General features: G+C 36.1%; 1 protein-coding gene across 1 annotated transcript in view; it reads right to left on the bottom strand.

Annotated features, from left to right (window-relative positions):
- The window catches only part of LOC136036945 (SR-related and CTD-associated factor 4-like), a 126,465-nt gene that overhangs the window by 11,550 nt on the left and 99,272 nt on the right, over positions 1–15,643 (bottom strand). Inside the window, exons 16-18 of the mRNA XM_065719338.1 lie at positions 10,970–11,147; positions 8,083–8,271; positions 2,255–2,627 (exon numbers count right to left, since the gene is read on the bottom strand). Coding sequence (XP_065575410.1) covers positions 2,255–2,627; positions 8,083–8,271; positions 10,970–11,147 — 740 coding nt within the window. The remainder of the gene's footprint in view (positions 1–2,254; positions 2,628–8,082; positions 8,272–10,969; positions 11,148–15,643) is intronic.

The raw sequence follows: 15,643 nt of genomic DNA, 5'->3' as shown, positions 1-15,643 counted from the left end.
TGAGGACCAAAGGCGTTTGACAACGAAGGGACTTCTCAATTATTAGCCTAAGAGTGAAAACTTGGTCGACACATCCTCTGCCTATTCTAAAACCGCACTGTTCTTCCCTTAAAACTTTGTCATCTCTCAGTCTAAAAAGTATCATATTACTCAGTAATTTGCTACCCTCAGAGACCAGACTAATGCCTCGATAATTACGACACTCACTATTGTCACCTTTCTTATACAGTGGTTTAGTTAAGGTTTTCCTAAAATCATTAGGTACTTCCGCTTTTTCAAAAATCATGTTCATAATCTTCAGTAGCTTATTCCTAACCTCAGAGCTACCACATTTAAGAAACTCATTTATCAAACTATCAGCACCTGGAGCCTTATTATTTTTTAATCCTCTTAGTACTATTGCTAATTCTTCCTCGCTAAACAAATTTTTCTTCTCATCCAAGGTATCACAAACTTTTTTATTTTCATCAATATCTTTTCCTTCAACAGTATCTCGGTTTAGCACATTCTCCAAATGTTCCACCCATCTTTCTTTAACTTTTTCTTTATCACTAATTGTGGCCCCATTTCTATCTTTAACTGGGACTAGTCCGGATTGGCTACTCCCTTTCAATTCATTAACATACCAGTATAATATTTTACACATTGTCAAATTTTAAACTCTCAAGTTTAGTATTCAACTGTTCCTGGAAATTTTTTCTCAGATTTTCATCCTGGAGTCTACCAGCATCATAACTTTCCGGGAGGTAGTTACCCTTTCGAAATTTCAGCTTTAAATTAACCTTAGACACTACTAGATGGCGATCTTTACTTTTAACATCAATAACAACACTCCTATACACCCTAGTATCTTGTATTGATCCTGCTAGTCTTCGGTTTACAATAACATTATCAATAAAGTTTGCTGTCTTACCATCACGTGAATACCATGTCAACTTATGGGTCATTTTGTGACCAAACACTGTATTGGTTATAATTAGGTTGTTATACCTACAAAATTGCAAAAGTCTATAGCCATTACTGTTTTCTTTTCCTACACCAAATTTACCTAGGCTAGGATACCATTTATCCCTATTTCTACCAACCTGGGCATTAAAACCTTCGAGCAAAAACACCATATTTCTACCCGGTACCCTGTCTATTTAGCAGGATCGAACCACGCTTTTCGTACAGCCTACTGTTTGAAATACGGTCAGTCAATCGGGTACCCAGAACAATCTGTAGGCAATTTCTATGGAAAACATGCAGCAAATGCTCATTTGCTTTTCGGAGAGCCCATGTTTCAGAAACATATTTTACAACTGTCATCATTATAGCTTTCAATATTCTAATCTTGGTTAGCAGATTTATCTTTCCAATTCTTCCAAACTTCTTTTCAGCTGTGAAAAAAAAACCTGAGCCTTGGCTATTCTACTTTTAAATCTTCACTGCTCCCAAGGTATTTACTATTAGTGCTATCAAGGTAAATGAAGCTGTCCACCTGATCAATCTTTTGGTTAACCAACGTCACTTTTTCACCTTCAAGTATTCCTACCCTTAGCAACTTAGTCTTTTTAATATTAATTTTCAAACCTATACTAGCACCCTAAACCCGCAAAACCTCCAAAAGCTCATTCGTAACGGCTTATATAGTGGACATATACCGCTCCACCAAGCACCCCATATTCAGTATCTCCTTCCTAGTTCTATATCTTAAACAGAGCTTGGTTTATTTCGTAAAAAAGATAAACGGTAGCGAAAATGGAATCTGCTGGTTTAAACTGGTTAAATGGAGACTAACTCAATATTAAAAAATTACGAAAAGCCGGGAGCTCAATTTTAAAAGATTTCCAATTGCAATTATGCAGTCACATTTTGAAAAAAGGAACGGGTGAAAAATATAGTCAAAAAATCAGCTAAATACACTTAACAACTTTAGATGGTGTAGCTTTGCTTTGAAGGAGTAGTTGTCTCTAGGAACCAGCAGGTCGATAATTTACAGACAAAAAAGCGTTGTCAAATTCAGCCAATTAAGTTTTCACGGTTCAACATGAAAACACTGGCGAAAATGTGGTGCTGTCCTAAAGTATTCATAATTTCGACACAGCTAAAAGAAGTCACGGTTTTCAGGCATGAATATGCCTAAGATGGTCCATAAGGGGGGGGGGAGGATTTTGATGTCCTTGTTATTTCGTTGCCTACTAATACCTACGTTAGCCTGAAAGATAATAAAATAAGTACATGCATACGAAAAGCAAAATAAAGGAAAAATTACCACTGGTCTATCTTCAATTGGTTTGACTAAGGGTTGAGACATTTCTGGTTCTGGTTGAGTGTGTACCTCTGGTTCAAATATAGGCGGGGGAACAAAACTTTCAGTTGCGTTTTCGACAGGCCTGGTGTCAACAGCAAGAGTATTAATAGAAATTTCAGCTGCTTCATGGCTTGTTGTATCAAGAGGCTGCACTGCGAGTTCTTCTAGTGGTCTTGCTAAAGGTTCCTCCGGCAGCTGCTCAACAGATTCTATGACTGGCTGTGGCCCGACCTTAGGAATATTTTGGACTTTTTCTGAAACTTCTTTATTTTCAATTTCGTCTATATTTTCTTCAACTCGTTGTTCTAGGGCTCTACGTTCTTCAAAATTACGACTAAAATGAAAAAAAAAATCACTTACTTCCACAAGATCATACATCAAAACACATACTAAGTGGATGGGCTTTCATAGTATTAGTCCCTTTAAAACTTTGCATATAACTGTCTCCCTCTTTATAGTGTTTGGAAAGAAGGTGTCACCCGGAAATGCGGTATACTTGCCCGATTTGCGGTGATCTTGATGGGCTGGACCATTTTCTTTTCAGGTGTCAGGCGCTAAAAGGGCTAAGAGGGAGCTTTCTTAGGGTGGGTGGTCATGAGCCCCTTCTTGGAACTTTGAAGTCGACTTCGACAGTAAATATAGAAGCAGTGGGAAATTTTGTCCAGAAGGGTCTTATTATTCGAAAGTCAATAATATAGTCTTGTTTGTTGTTGTATATGTATGTATACGACCTTAAAAATAGCTTTAAATACAGTCATTCAATCATATACCTGAAAAATACAAGACTCGGTAGAGGTTCCTGGCTTTGATATTTCCAAATTAGTCAGTAGCTACGTAATAATTAACAAGAGCTAGTTGAGAAAAAATATTTATCTCTGAAAATTATTTGCAACTCATTTAACAGAATTACTTTAACTATTTGAAATTAAAGAAATATAAAATACAGAAATGCAAAATTGCCTTTAACTATACCTAAACTATATTATCCAGGTAAATATAAAAGCGAAAATTTTCGCTTACAAATTAGTTGACACATTTTTGGGGAAGTTTTTGTTTTTTTGAACTGACACATTTTTGGGGAAGTTTTTTTTTTTTTTTGAACTGATCAATACCTATGTAATAATCGACAGAAATATCTTCAAACACACGTACTCTACATTTTCTAGGTAAATATGAGAATCTTCACTTGTCAGCTAGTAAACTTATTTTTTTGGAAAACACCTCTCTATGGCACACATTTTGCTATTCGCAGGATAAAGAGTTTTATAGGAGGGTGAGGGGGGTGGGGCTTAGTTGAACAAGAAAATACAAAAAATGAGCGCTAAACTAAATTCGAAAAGAAATGTTTTTAGTTATCATACTCAGAACGAAACTAAGTTAGTGTTAAAATGCTCTTGCCCAAGAGCAGAACAAAAGTTAAATGCTAAGATTAGTTTGCGAAATAAGATCTACAAATAACTTAACACGGTACATCAAATGATGTACCGTGAATAAAGTGAATAAAGTGTGAATATATAGTGTGAATATAGTGTGAATAAAGAATATATAGTGTGTATATTATATGTGTATGTGTATAATGTATAGTATAATGTATGTATAGTGTATAGTGTATAGTATATACATATATACATATAGTATATACATATAGTGTATAGTATATACATATAGTGTATAGTATATAGTATATGTATAGTGTATAGTATAATGTATGTATAGTGTATGTGTATAATGTATAGTGTGAATAAAGAAAGTACTAAATTTTAAAGTCGACGATACATTAGAAGCGCGGTTATCCGAGCCCCGACTAACCGAGATCCGTTTTATATGAGTAAATAAAAAAGGGACTCAAGTAATGGCTACTCTCAAAGAGTAAAAAAGTCAGACTTGATTTCATAAAACCAGTACAAAGAGGAATTAACCTCCAAGTTTCAAAATGCCTCTGCTAAGGGTTGGGTTGCCAACTGAGTTGGAAATCTGTATAAAAGCAAAAGCACCTCCTCTTCCATACTTTGCACCGTCAGTGCGTGCCCCGTCTTGTCTGAAGAGCATGTACCCCTGTATGGTAGCCTTACTGCTTGATATCTTGTGGCTGAAACTGGCCCCAGTTATGCACATCACAGATGGTTTGACAGAGTTCACCAAATACAGGAAATGGATAAATTTAATTTTGTAAGTTTTTTATTAATGAATAAAAAATGTTTTCACAAAACTATCAAATTAATGACCCACAGTGAGAATAAATTGTTTGTTGGTTTATAAAGTAAACAACAGATCCTGGAATAAAAGACGGCCCTTCAACATGGTAACAAAAAATAAAACTCCCATTACATTCAAAATAACCGAATAAAACATAAATAAAATAATATGAGGAGCATCCACCCCAGAAATTAAATTAAATTAATAGTTACTAATTAAGTGATTCTTTGTCTAATTTTATTATTAATCAAGGATTTATTCAAAACTATAAAGCTACGAAATTTAATCCAATTATATAATGCTATGCCGTGGTGAAAAAAGGGACATTTCAGATTTTATTAAAGCCTGACGAACTACAGGACTGCCATGGATTAAATTTGCATCTAAATCCTGATTATCCTCCTAAAAAAAATATGTTATGCAAATAAGAACAATGAGGCAAAGGACGTTGAACATATTTTAGGATACAAAGAACATAATGGAAAGAAGGGAAAAGATCCAGTGGAAGGATATTTAAAATTTGATACGTACTCTTTGTGGACGATTTACCAGGGTAAGAATACGCACAATGCAGGCAATTTTTCAATATAAGCTGAGCTTTATTTTTTTTTCCTCTGAAGGGGAAGAATATAAGTTATTTCTTGACAGTTACATTCACAGATTAATTGCATGAGCTTTAAATGATAAATTTGAATGTATTATTATACCTTTAATATTATCAACTCTTTCAATTTCAATGATTAGGTCCTGAATATTAATCGTCATAATTTCTGATGCTGTTCTCCCAGTAAAAGAGCAGACAATCGATTTTGTCTTAGCACAATTAATAGACAATTTATTTCTCGAACACCATAAGACAAGCCTCTTCAATGCTGATTTCAACCTGAGCTTCAAAGATCTAGAGTTGGGGTTGCTAAAATTGCACGCCGTGTCATCGCCGGATAATGTATTAAGGTCATATCTTTAACACTTTCACTGATATCATTCACACAAATGAGAAATAGCAGTGGACGCAAAATAGAGCCTTGTGGGACTCCAACTGATTGAGATTGAGATATAGATGAGGAACAAGTATCGCTTCCGTCGACATACTTTTGGTTTTTTAGGTACGACATTACTAAGTCGTTAACTCTTATACCGCGATTATCATGTTTAGTATGCAATATTTTGTGAGAAATCGTATCAAATACCTTTTTAATGTCTATAAAAATTGTAGCTGGAATATCACCCTCGCCGAGGCGTCATGAACAAATTGAGTCATTGCCATAATAGCATGCACAGTAGAGTGAGATTTCTGGAACCCAAATTACATCAAATTAAAAAAAAAATAGATCTCATTAGAAAACTGACTATACGGTTATATATGCACTTTTCGAGTAACTTTCCAAATGGAGACAGGATTAAAATCGGCCGATTAATTGTTGGGTTCTTCGGATCCCCTCCTTAATACAAAGAGATAATTCTTGCAGACTTGAAACAAGAAGGAAATCTTTCGGTTTTAAAACAGAGGTTGAACACATGGGAAAGCGGGATTACAATGTTCGGTGCTATGCACTTAATCAGATTAGTAGATAACCCATCAATCTTTTCCGAAGATCTGTTTTTTAAAAGCTTCGTAGTAAGTAATAGTTCATCTGAGGTTACATGAGTAAGAAAAATGCAGTAATTGTGAGACGAGGGTAGATATGATTGAAATTCCTCTCCAGTTTCATTTTCCAGATGACAGGCCTAGTCAGTCCCAGCAGTTGACGCGGTTTCCTCGCCGATTTTTGTAGAGTGTTCATTTAATGCATTGATGACTTCCACTTTCCGTGTAGCAAGTTTAGTTCCATCGTCGGCTATTAATTCATCAGGAAGATCATGGGTTTTATGCTTTCCTAAGCACTTATTAATCATTTCCCATGTCTTATTGGGAGACCCTTCTGCGTCAACAAATGCTTCGACGAAGTATTGTCTTTTTGCTGATCTTAAAATTGTTGTTAAATAATTTTTGTATCTGCGGAATTCAGCTAAATAAACTTTATATGTATACATTAACTATGCCTTATATAACAGATTCTTATTTTTTATTGATACAAGGAATTCAGGAGATATCCAAGACTGAATAGGCTTCATACTATTTCACCTTGATGTTTGGCGAAAAGGAAAAGCGTTAATTGAAACAACGTTTAAACGATTCACAACGATTCACAAAAAAAAAATCAACAGCAAAATCAGGGTCCGAAAACTCTAAACAAGAAGAAAAATCACTTGAAGAGAGCAACACTCTAAGCCTACTTAATGAGAATTTACTGGTTACTCTTATTTTTCTTTTAATAGGCCTATTAAACTCTGTAACCAAGTGAAGGTTAGTCACAAGCATCAAATGGTCCAAGAAATCTTCAATAACCAAAACACTAGACTTCTGTTTCAGATTCGTCAAAAAATTATCAATAAGGGAAGCAGAATCTTTCGTTATTCTTGCTGGGACTCCACAAGCTCGAAGAGACGACCGGTCAGCCCCGTGACAAGAGATTCCATGGAAGTTACCACTGGAATTATTCGAATAATATAAATGAACATTAAAATTATCGATGATGACAATTTTTAGGTGCTTTTTCGAAGCATTAAGCATAAAATCATCAAGAAGTTCCAAAATCATCAGTGGATTTCGAAGCAAAAAAAAATCATCAATGAACTTCGAACCAAGAGAACTTGGAGGCCAGTAAAATACACAATATCTTTATACCCCTGTATAAATTTTCATATGTTTTCATATGTTTTATTATCTATGTATTTTTGCTTTTATGTTTTTGAACTGCAAATTAGCCAAGAGCTACGAAAGTTGTTTAATAAACCGTTCTCTCTCTTTCTCTCTCTCTAACTACCAAAAATTCAAACACCGTTTCAATATATGGATGATCAAATTAACCCACCAGATCTGACTAAATTGTTGATTTAATGATTTTTTTTTTTTTTTTTTTTTTTTTTTTTTTTTTTTTTTTTTTTTTTTTTTTTTTTTTTTTTTTTTTTTTTTTTTTTTTTTTTTTTTTTAATTGATCCGGTTCTTATGAAAAGAAGGTAAAATCCTGTTTATTACTAATGTGTTTGTCGAACCATTTAAAATGTTTCACAAGAAGCGAAGACATCAATATCATGACAAGAAACAGAGATATTCGATCAAAAATATTTAGTAACCCCCGACAGTTCAAAAATGCCATTCTAAAACAAGCGCCTCGCACATTGCAGTGGGCTACCGTAAACAAATCCGAATGGATTGTCCATAGGCGTGCCAAAGGTCGTCCACCAGAGTTCAATTTGATCCGAGGCTTGTTTTGATGAGTTGTAACCAGGTTAAAAGACACATTCTCAGATATTTTAACTTTTGGCGATTTTTTCCTTTTAATGGTTCTTGTGGTGCCGCCAGTCCTTGAATCCTTTTGGACTGTTTTTTTTTTATATATATATAAAATTTGTTTTGTAGCAACCAGTTGTTGCAATTTTTTATTCATTTAAAGTTAAATTTGTTTTGTCTGTTTTACTATTAAACTTTTTTCCCTCTTTTGCTACATTTGGGGTCTAATCTTAGCAAATATTCTCTAGAAAATACTTACCCTCCTTTATCTTCACTGATTGATAGTCTAGATCTCTCTTCTCTTGGCTCAAAACTGAGTCCCGGAGCTCTCCATTGATTATTTCCAAAACGTACACCAGGACCACCACGAGGTCGGAACTCAAATCTTTCCATTCGTGGCCGGAATCCCATAGGAGGCATACCAGGACCTCCAGGACCACTTTTTCTCCTACATAACACAAAACATTAGTGAGCTATATGACCTACAAGAAATATATAACCCTCGACTTAGAGCACGAACTGATTGTTAAGAGTTTTCTTTCAACAACGTGATAAGCCAAATACAGCTAGTACTAACAACTCACCTACGCCAACCTATCTACGCACACTGCTCCTCCGCATCCCACTAATCAAACCTTCATTTTATACCCCTTCCTATTTCTTATAACCTTTTTCTCATCCCATATCTAATCATAACCTAATAATAGAGTCGACACATATTTTGTAGTACTTAAACAATATAAAAAGGGGTGGGAATAAGAGGCGAGTGCGTTTGGACCTATATCTCTTAGGCTGAGGAATGAGAGACAAAGCTACCTCAGTAACATTCTTTTAGGAACGAGGATCCACCTATACAACAGCGTACAGGACAGTAGCTCCCCGACAAAGGAACAAGGGAGGAGAAGACGAAGACATCACAGTGAGGCCAACTGCAGGACCAAGGGTCGTGGTCGATGAATAGATCTAAATGTGTAATTTCTAGGCCAACACAGGCCTTGAATAGGGTGCGCATCCTAGTGGTAAGTTTCCAGGGATCACTCACCCTCGCTTGCCTGCTTTAAGCCAAATGGTCTCTATGATTGCCTAGATAAAACTCAAGAGTTCTTGAAAACCATAGATTTAAAATCAAAGCGAAAGAAGATCTCACAGGCGAAAACCCGATAAACGCCATTCCAAAAGCAAATACAAAGTATAATTAAACCGGTGAAAAAAATTGCCAAGAAAAGTTAGCATGTATCAAGACTTTCCCTGCTAGTATTTCAAATAGTATCACTTACCATAAGTAAATAATCAAATTAAAATAAATAAAATAATGAATAGTTAAAAAACATTATTATAGATAAGTGATTAATCTTATCATCAATTAATGTACCCAGTATTATTGGAGACAATCAAATCCTTACATAGAGTATTATCATTAACACCTGAAACTCAAACGCCTTGAGCTGAACCAGTAAGAACTCAGTAGTGAATCTCGTATATTTTTTTTTCTGGAGGGTGGGGGGTCTAAAATTTCGATGACTTTTTTTTTACTTCAACAATGCATACAACATACAATTCATAGTAAAGACTCGACAAACTTAAACATCACCCAAATAACAGGAAGGGGAGGCTATCTAGCGAGCGACAGATTCGCATAATGCGAGCATAAACTTGAACCTAATGAAATTATGCCCAGGGTAGTGGGTACTTACTCCCACGATCTGGCACTGTACTACTTGTCTCTAATCTCCGCCAGAAAAGTTACGCAAGCATAAAATTGAACCTAAAGAAATTATACCCAGGATAGTGGGTACTTACTCCCACGATCTGGCACTGTAATACTTGACTCTAATCTCTGGCAGAAAATTTACGCAACCATACAGGTCGTGTTCAAAACGAAAGGGATTCGGATCCTCTCTAATCAGGTGACTGATAGGGATATGTGCCTTTGCAAATAAATTGAAAGTTATATTTGGAAAGAGAATACAAAGGGAATCGAGGAGCTAATTCACCATGCCCTTATGTCAGTTATGGAGAGTCCTGTCTTATGTTGAACAAAAATTCCCACGAAAAAAAAATCAATAGACTATTGTATACACATACAGATTCTATTACAGATACAGTTGCACATACATCTACTTAGTCAAAACGCATAATGAAAACTTTAGAGAGTTGTGACCTGAGAGGGGATAGAACGAGAGTAAGACTGCGAATGTATAAATTAATAGCATTAAAAAGAAAAAGTAAAAAAAAATAAAATTGAGAATACACAAAAATCAAAAATATTCAAAAAATTGAAAAAAAACAACAAAAAACAAAGCAGAGAAGGAGGCAGAAAGTTGTCTGAAAACTGACTGTGGAGTCAAACAGACTACTAAAGATTGCTCGACTGTTAAATAGAGACTAATAAGGGAGATGTTACGCTTAAAGTGTGTTTCGAAGGATGAGGGTTTATATTCATACCTGATGTCTGGATGTATAAATGAAAGTGAGATGCATTGAATTCTCAATTGCAAAATAATGGAAAAAAAATTTGGTACGCTTCTAGGGTCTGTGGAATTTGATAAAGTCAGGCTATTGAATGTGATTGTGAGTGAATATTACCAACCCTGCTAGGTAGCTGAAAGGGATGTGAGCATGAGAGATTCCCAGGGAAGATATTAGCAGCTGGGAGATCATCAGAGTAAGCATGGGCCATACTGAAAATCTAAAATGCCATAAGCTAACTTTTAGCTTGTAATTTTTTTTTAATTGTATAGATTTTCCTTAATTTGTTAATAGTTAGGATTTGCTTTATTCTCACGATCCCCTTCCTTTTACACCATATGTTATATCACATCATACATTACCATGATCCATATTACTATGATATATTACCATAACATTACTATGCTTTATTGCCATGATCCCGTTCTTTTGTACTTACTATTATATCGCATCATATATTACCATGATCATATTACCATCTTATATTACCGTGCCTTTTTTGCCATGATCCCGTTCTTTTTGCGCTAAATATTATATCACATCATATATTAAATTCGTCAGGTGACTTTTAGCTAGACACTAGAATAGTCTATCTTATTAGAAAGAGACCAACCCCTCGTAAGTTCAACTCCTACCAATGAGTTTTGGGGTAAATTTCTATTATTTGTGGTAGTTACCTTAAGACATCCAACAGATAACGTTCTCGCTCATCGATTTCTGCCTGTCTTTCTCGTCTCTCTCTGTCTGGAAGACGAAGAGTGAACAGTTCTCGTCTCAGCTCCCTTAACTCTTCTAATTCCCTCTCTATATTTTGGAGCTCTCCATTCATGGGCATTCGAAATCTTTCAAACATTCCTTTTAAAAAAGTTAAATATAATCAGTAAAAATGAACAAACAGTTTTCAAAAGTATTAAATCTAAAGGATGAGAGATTGGCAAAGATTGTGGTTATTGGCCATCTATCAGGAGCCAAACAAAGAGCAGATCGTCCACAAATGATGTGGGCGGAGATTACGAGGTAGGATTTAAAGGAAATTAGAACTTTGTGGAAGGGGCTAATTGTGAAGCTTTGCAGTGACTAGAATGGAGGAGCGTACACAGCTGTGTTGGCCTTAGACGGTTTGGTGCTGCAATGCGTTATTAGTAGTAGTGGTACTAATAATATCAATATGAACTTTAACAGCTTCACTTCATTTACATTGAAAATTATGTTTTTATTCTCGAACTAAAACTTGCAAAAGACGACTGTGCGGGCACTTTTTTGTAATTTGAATTTTGGCAATTTGTTTTGATTTCAAAAATATATTTATGATATTTAGTCACAGATTATCGTGTCAGTTCTGTTTCCAGTCGTATTGCTTAAAATGTCGCTTATTGCAATTTCTTTTTCAAATGTTTGATTTTTATTATTGGCTGCAAAAAATATTAATCTAAAATAGATGACGGGTTTTTTTACTCAGGGCCATTAAGTTCAAATTTGTTTTATGGCTAAATTATGAATACAAGCTGAACAAACAATGGTCCACAGGATTTAGAGGCCATTAAGCAAAATGTAAAAACTACAAAAAAAAGAAAAACTGCAATAATTTTATTTTTTCAACAACAAAGTAGGCGATAGTTATGCCACATCTAAAGACGAAGAGAAAAAAACATAAGGAGAAAAAGACACAAAAATTTAAATTGACAATTTCAGAGGCAAAATTTTTGGGAGAATAAAAACTTCTTAATTTTCTCAGTAAGAACTCCAATAAACAGTGACGAAGACCGCACTGAATTTCCATCGTAAAAGCAAAATAACAAGTAGAACAACAAGGAATTTTTTTCCTATAAATACAGTTAAATTTCAAACTTTAAAGGAATATTTCGACTCTACAGTATGTATAATGGCCGTCCTCAGCATAGCACAAATGAAAATATAAAAGAATAGCTTACATTAAAATATAACCATTAAAACTAAAAAAAAAAAAAAAAAAAAACAGCCCTAGCCTCCTTACTTCAACTAAGTTCAACCAGGACTCTAACTTCGATGAAGTAAGGATGCTTGGGCTGTTTAAGAAAAAAAAAATCAGTTTTGATGGTCGTATTTTAAGTATCTAATTCAAATTCAAATTCAAATTCATTTTATTTAAAAAACATTCGACGGACAGAGCCGATTATTAGTTTTTATTGTCATACACACACAAAAATTCGTCGACAAGTCAAAATTAACATTCACAAAATTAATAATATATACAATTAACAATAATAATTGTCACATAAACACGAAAATAAGTCAACAAATATACACAAAATTATAATAATACAATTAACAACAATAATCCGGATTAAAAAGTCGATCCAGCATTAAACAACTTAACAAACGAGGGCACAAAACTAAGCTCATAACGAGCATGTGACACAGTCACAGGTTGAAGTTTTGGTACAGGCTCTGCAACGGCCCTGAGTGGCCTTACCCGTGCCGGTTGATGTTGGGGAGGAAGGATATTCCGGTGTATAGGGCTGGACAAAATTTTATTACCAAAGGATAGGGCTAGTTTTAAACGACGAGATTGAAGGGTTTGAAGTTGAAACTGATTAAGGAGGGATATGTACGGTATTTTTGGGGCTTTTGAGATTACTAGGAGGGCACGGTATTGCACCCTCTCAACCCGGTCCGACTGTTCCCTAGTCAGCCCGAAATGCCATACAGGGCAACAGTATTCAAGTGTGGAACGTATAAAAGAGAAATAGATGCGTAGGAGGTGTGGTGCAGGGATTCCATGGCGAGCCAACAACTTTAGAGACCTGATGGCCAAATTAGCTTTTTTTAACATGCCATCAACATGTTTATTCCACTTCAGATCTGAAGTGATATGGACGCCGAGCAGTTTAATTTCGGTCACGTGACTGGCGCTGGGAATAGGTGGATTAAAAACTGGCGCAGATTTTAAAAAAGAAAATGTTAAAATTACAGATTTATCAAAGTTGACAGTCATTTTGTCCACCTTTGCCTCTTGACATATATCTTTCATTAATGAACCTGCTCTGCTTGGTAGGTTTTTCCGACAACATTCAATGAGCGACAGATCGTCGACATACTTCCAGCGATCGTCCAGTGTTGTTGCCAAATCATTTATTATAACAAGAAACAAAAGTGGTCCCAAGAGGGTACCTTGGGGAACTCCACAAAAAATGGGCAGTGGGTCGGAGTAGGTGGACTTGTATTTTGTCCGTTGACATCTACCAGAAAGAAAACTAGCAATTAAACGTACAAGGAATGAATCTACACCTAGTCCAAGAAGTTTTTTTACAAGAATTTTGTGGCAAATTAAATCAAAAGCTTTTCTTAGATCTATTGCAATAAGATTAATCCAAGAATCTGGTTCATCGAGTTTTTGCAAAATACTGTCAATTATACTTACTAAGTAATGAGATGTAGATGTGTTTGGCATATTTCCAAACTGCCTTGGATCAATTTTGTCCAGAATACGGTCTTTCAGCCATGCTGCAACAAAACTTTCATACACTTTGCTAAAAATGGGTGTCATAGTGATCGGTCGGACACCCGAAAAATCATTGGGCGCATCTTTTTTTGGTATTGGTGTAATGAACCCATTTTTCCAAATTGATGGATACTCACCTGTTTTTGTCACCTGATTAAAAAGGAGTGTTAGGGGGCCACTAAGATAATCTGGAAATGCTTTGATGAGATCAATGGGAATATCTACAGGGGTAATGCTTGTTCTTTTAAGCCTTTTTAATTTGAAAAACACCTGGGACTCTGATATCAAAGGGAAATCAAAAGACTCAGGAGGAGGGGTGGGTATTCCCACGCTCAGCAAAGGCGGGAGGGATTGCACAATGTTACCCAGATGTTTATTAAGGGAGTTGGCTGTTACGACGTCATCTTCATCAATGCCAAAATCGACTCCTTTTTCCACCTTGCCCGTCATCCTTTTGATTCGGTTGTACCACTGGCTTGGTTTGGACTCGAACAGATGATTAACTTTACGTTCTACATATTTGTTCGCGTGTTTTCGGGTGACTTTTCTTAGTTTGTTTTTCAACCTGTTGGCTTGTTGGGTATTACCTTGACGGAAAAGCCATCTCTTTTCCATTACCATTTTCTTAACTTCTTGTGTAATATATGGTCGATCTGACGAGAAACGTTTTGTTGACTTCTCAGGAAAACAGGCCTTGTAATTATGAAGCAAAGCTTCTTGGAAAATAGTAGCTTTTTCGTTGCTACTTTTAGCATCTTGGAATTTTTCCCATTTCTCGCAGCTTAACCATTGGCCAAAAGTCAGAAGTCCCTCACTTGTGATTGGTCGACTGATAGTTACAGTTGTAGTGTAATCGATTTTAATGGAACAGGTGGGGTTAAGTTCAAGAGAAAAGTGGTAACTTCCTCCAATTGGAGCCCCGGTCGTAGGTATGTTGTAAAATTCGTGCATATTTGTGGAAATTCGGTCAAGGGAGGTGCCACCTTTGGTTGTGGGAAAATTGACGAGCTGCTTCAGGCCGATTCCGGCGTCCAGGTGATGGAGCTTTAATTCATTGGCATCGCCCATCATGAAAATTCCGCATGATGGGTATTTGCCCAAAACAAAATCCGAACTGAGCTGTAGCTTTTCTACGAATGCTTGGCGGTATTCACTCGTCTGACCCGGCGAGTAATAATACACGCAGAGAGCAATACCAGTGAATTTCCGGGGGAGACGTCGTGGTTTTAGAATGACCCACATTATTTCGTCGTACTCAGTTAAAAAAGGGACATCAAGTCTAGCTGCTTTAAAAATTTCATGGGCATAAATAAGAACTCCGCCACCTTTTTTCCCCAGTGGATGGTCATCAGGTCGTATTTTTATAAACTCATCAAAACCACCTATTTTCAGGAGTTCTGGGTTTTGTCGATGAACTTCAGAAACCATTAGGACAGATGCCTTTGTTGCCTGAGCTAGACTTTCTAACTCAGCCACTTTATCAAAATTTAAACTTTCAGCATTTGCGTAAATAAACCTAGGGAAGGAAAAAACATCAGAATTATAATACTTTACCTTAGTGGTGTTTGATGTTCTTGTTGTAGGTCTTTGTAAGAATGTGTTATTTCCCTGGTGGGTGAGGCTGTCATCAGGATTACCCATACCAACCAGGGGCTCAAATTTATTCAGTACTGGAATTTCGGCTGAAACGAAAGAAATTGTGTCCTCGCCATTGGGGGCTGTGAGGGTGGACAGGAGGGGGGAGGTACGGGGATTTGAAACACTGTCGGGGGGCTCGGGGACGTTATCTTTTGTGGGGGGTAGAAAAGTTGATGCTGCTGAGGTAGCGGATCCGGGAAAAACATTCCGACCGACCGAGAAGGCGCAACAC

This window comes from Artemia franciscana, chromosome 2, assembly GCF_032884065.1.
Source record: "Artemia franciscana chromosome 2, ASM3288406v1, whole genome shotgun sequence".
Taxonomy (NCBI): domain Eukaryota; kingdom Metazoa; phylum Arthropoda; class Branchiopoda; order Anostraca; family Artemiidae; genus Artemia; species Artemia franciscana.
The sequence above is the reverse complement of the archived record's forward strand: the minus strand, read 5'-3'. Positions and strand labels throughout refer to the sequence as shown.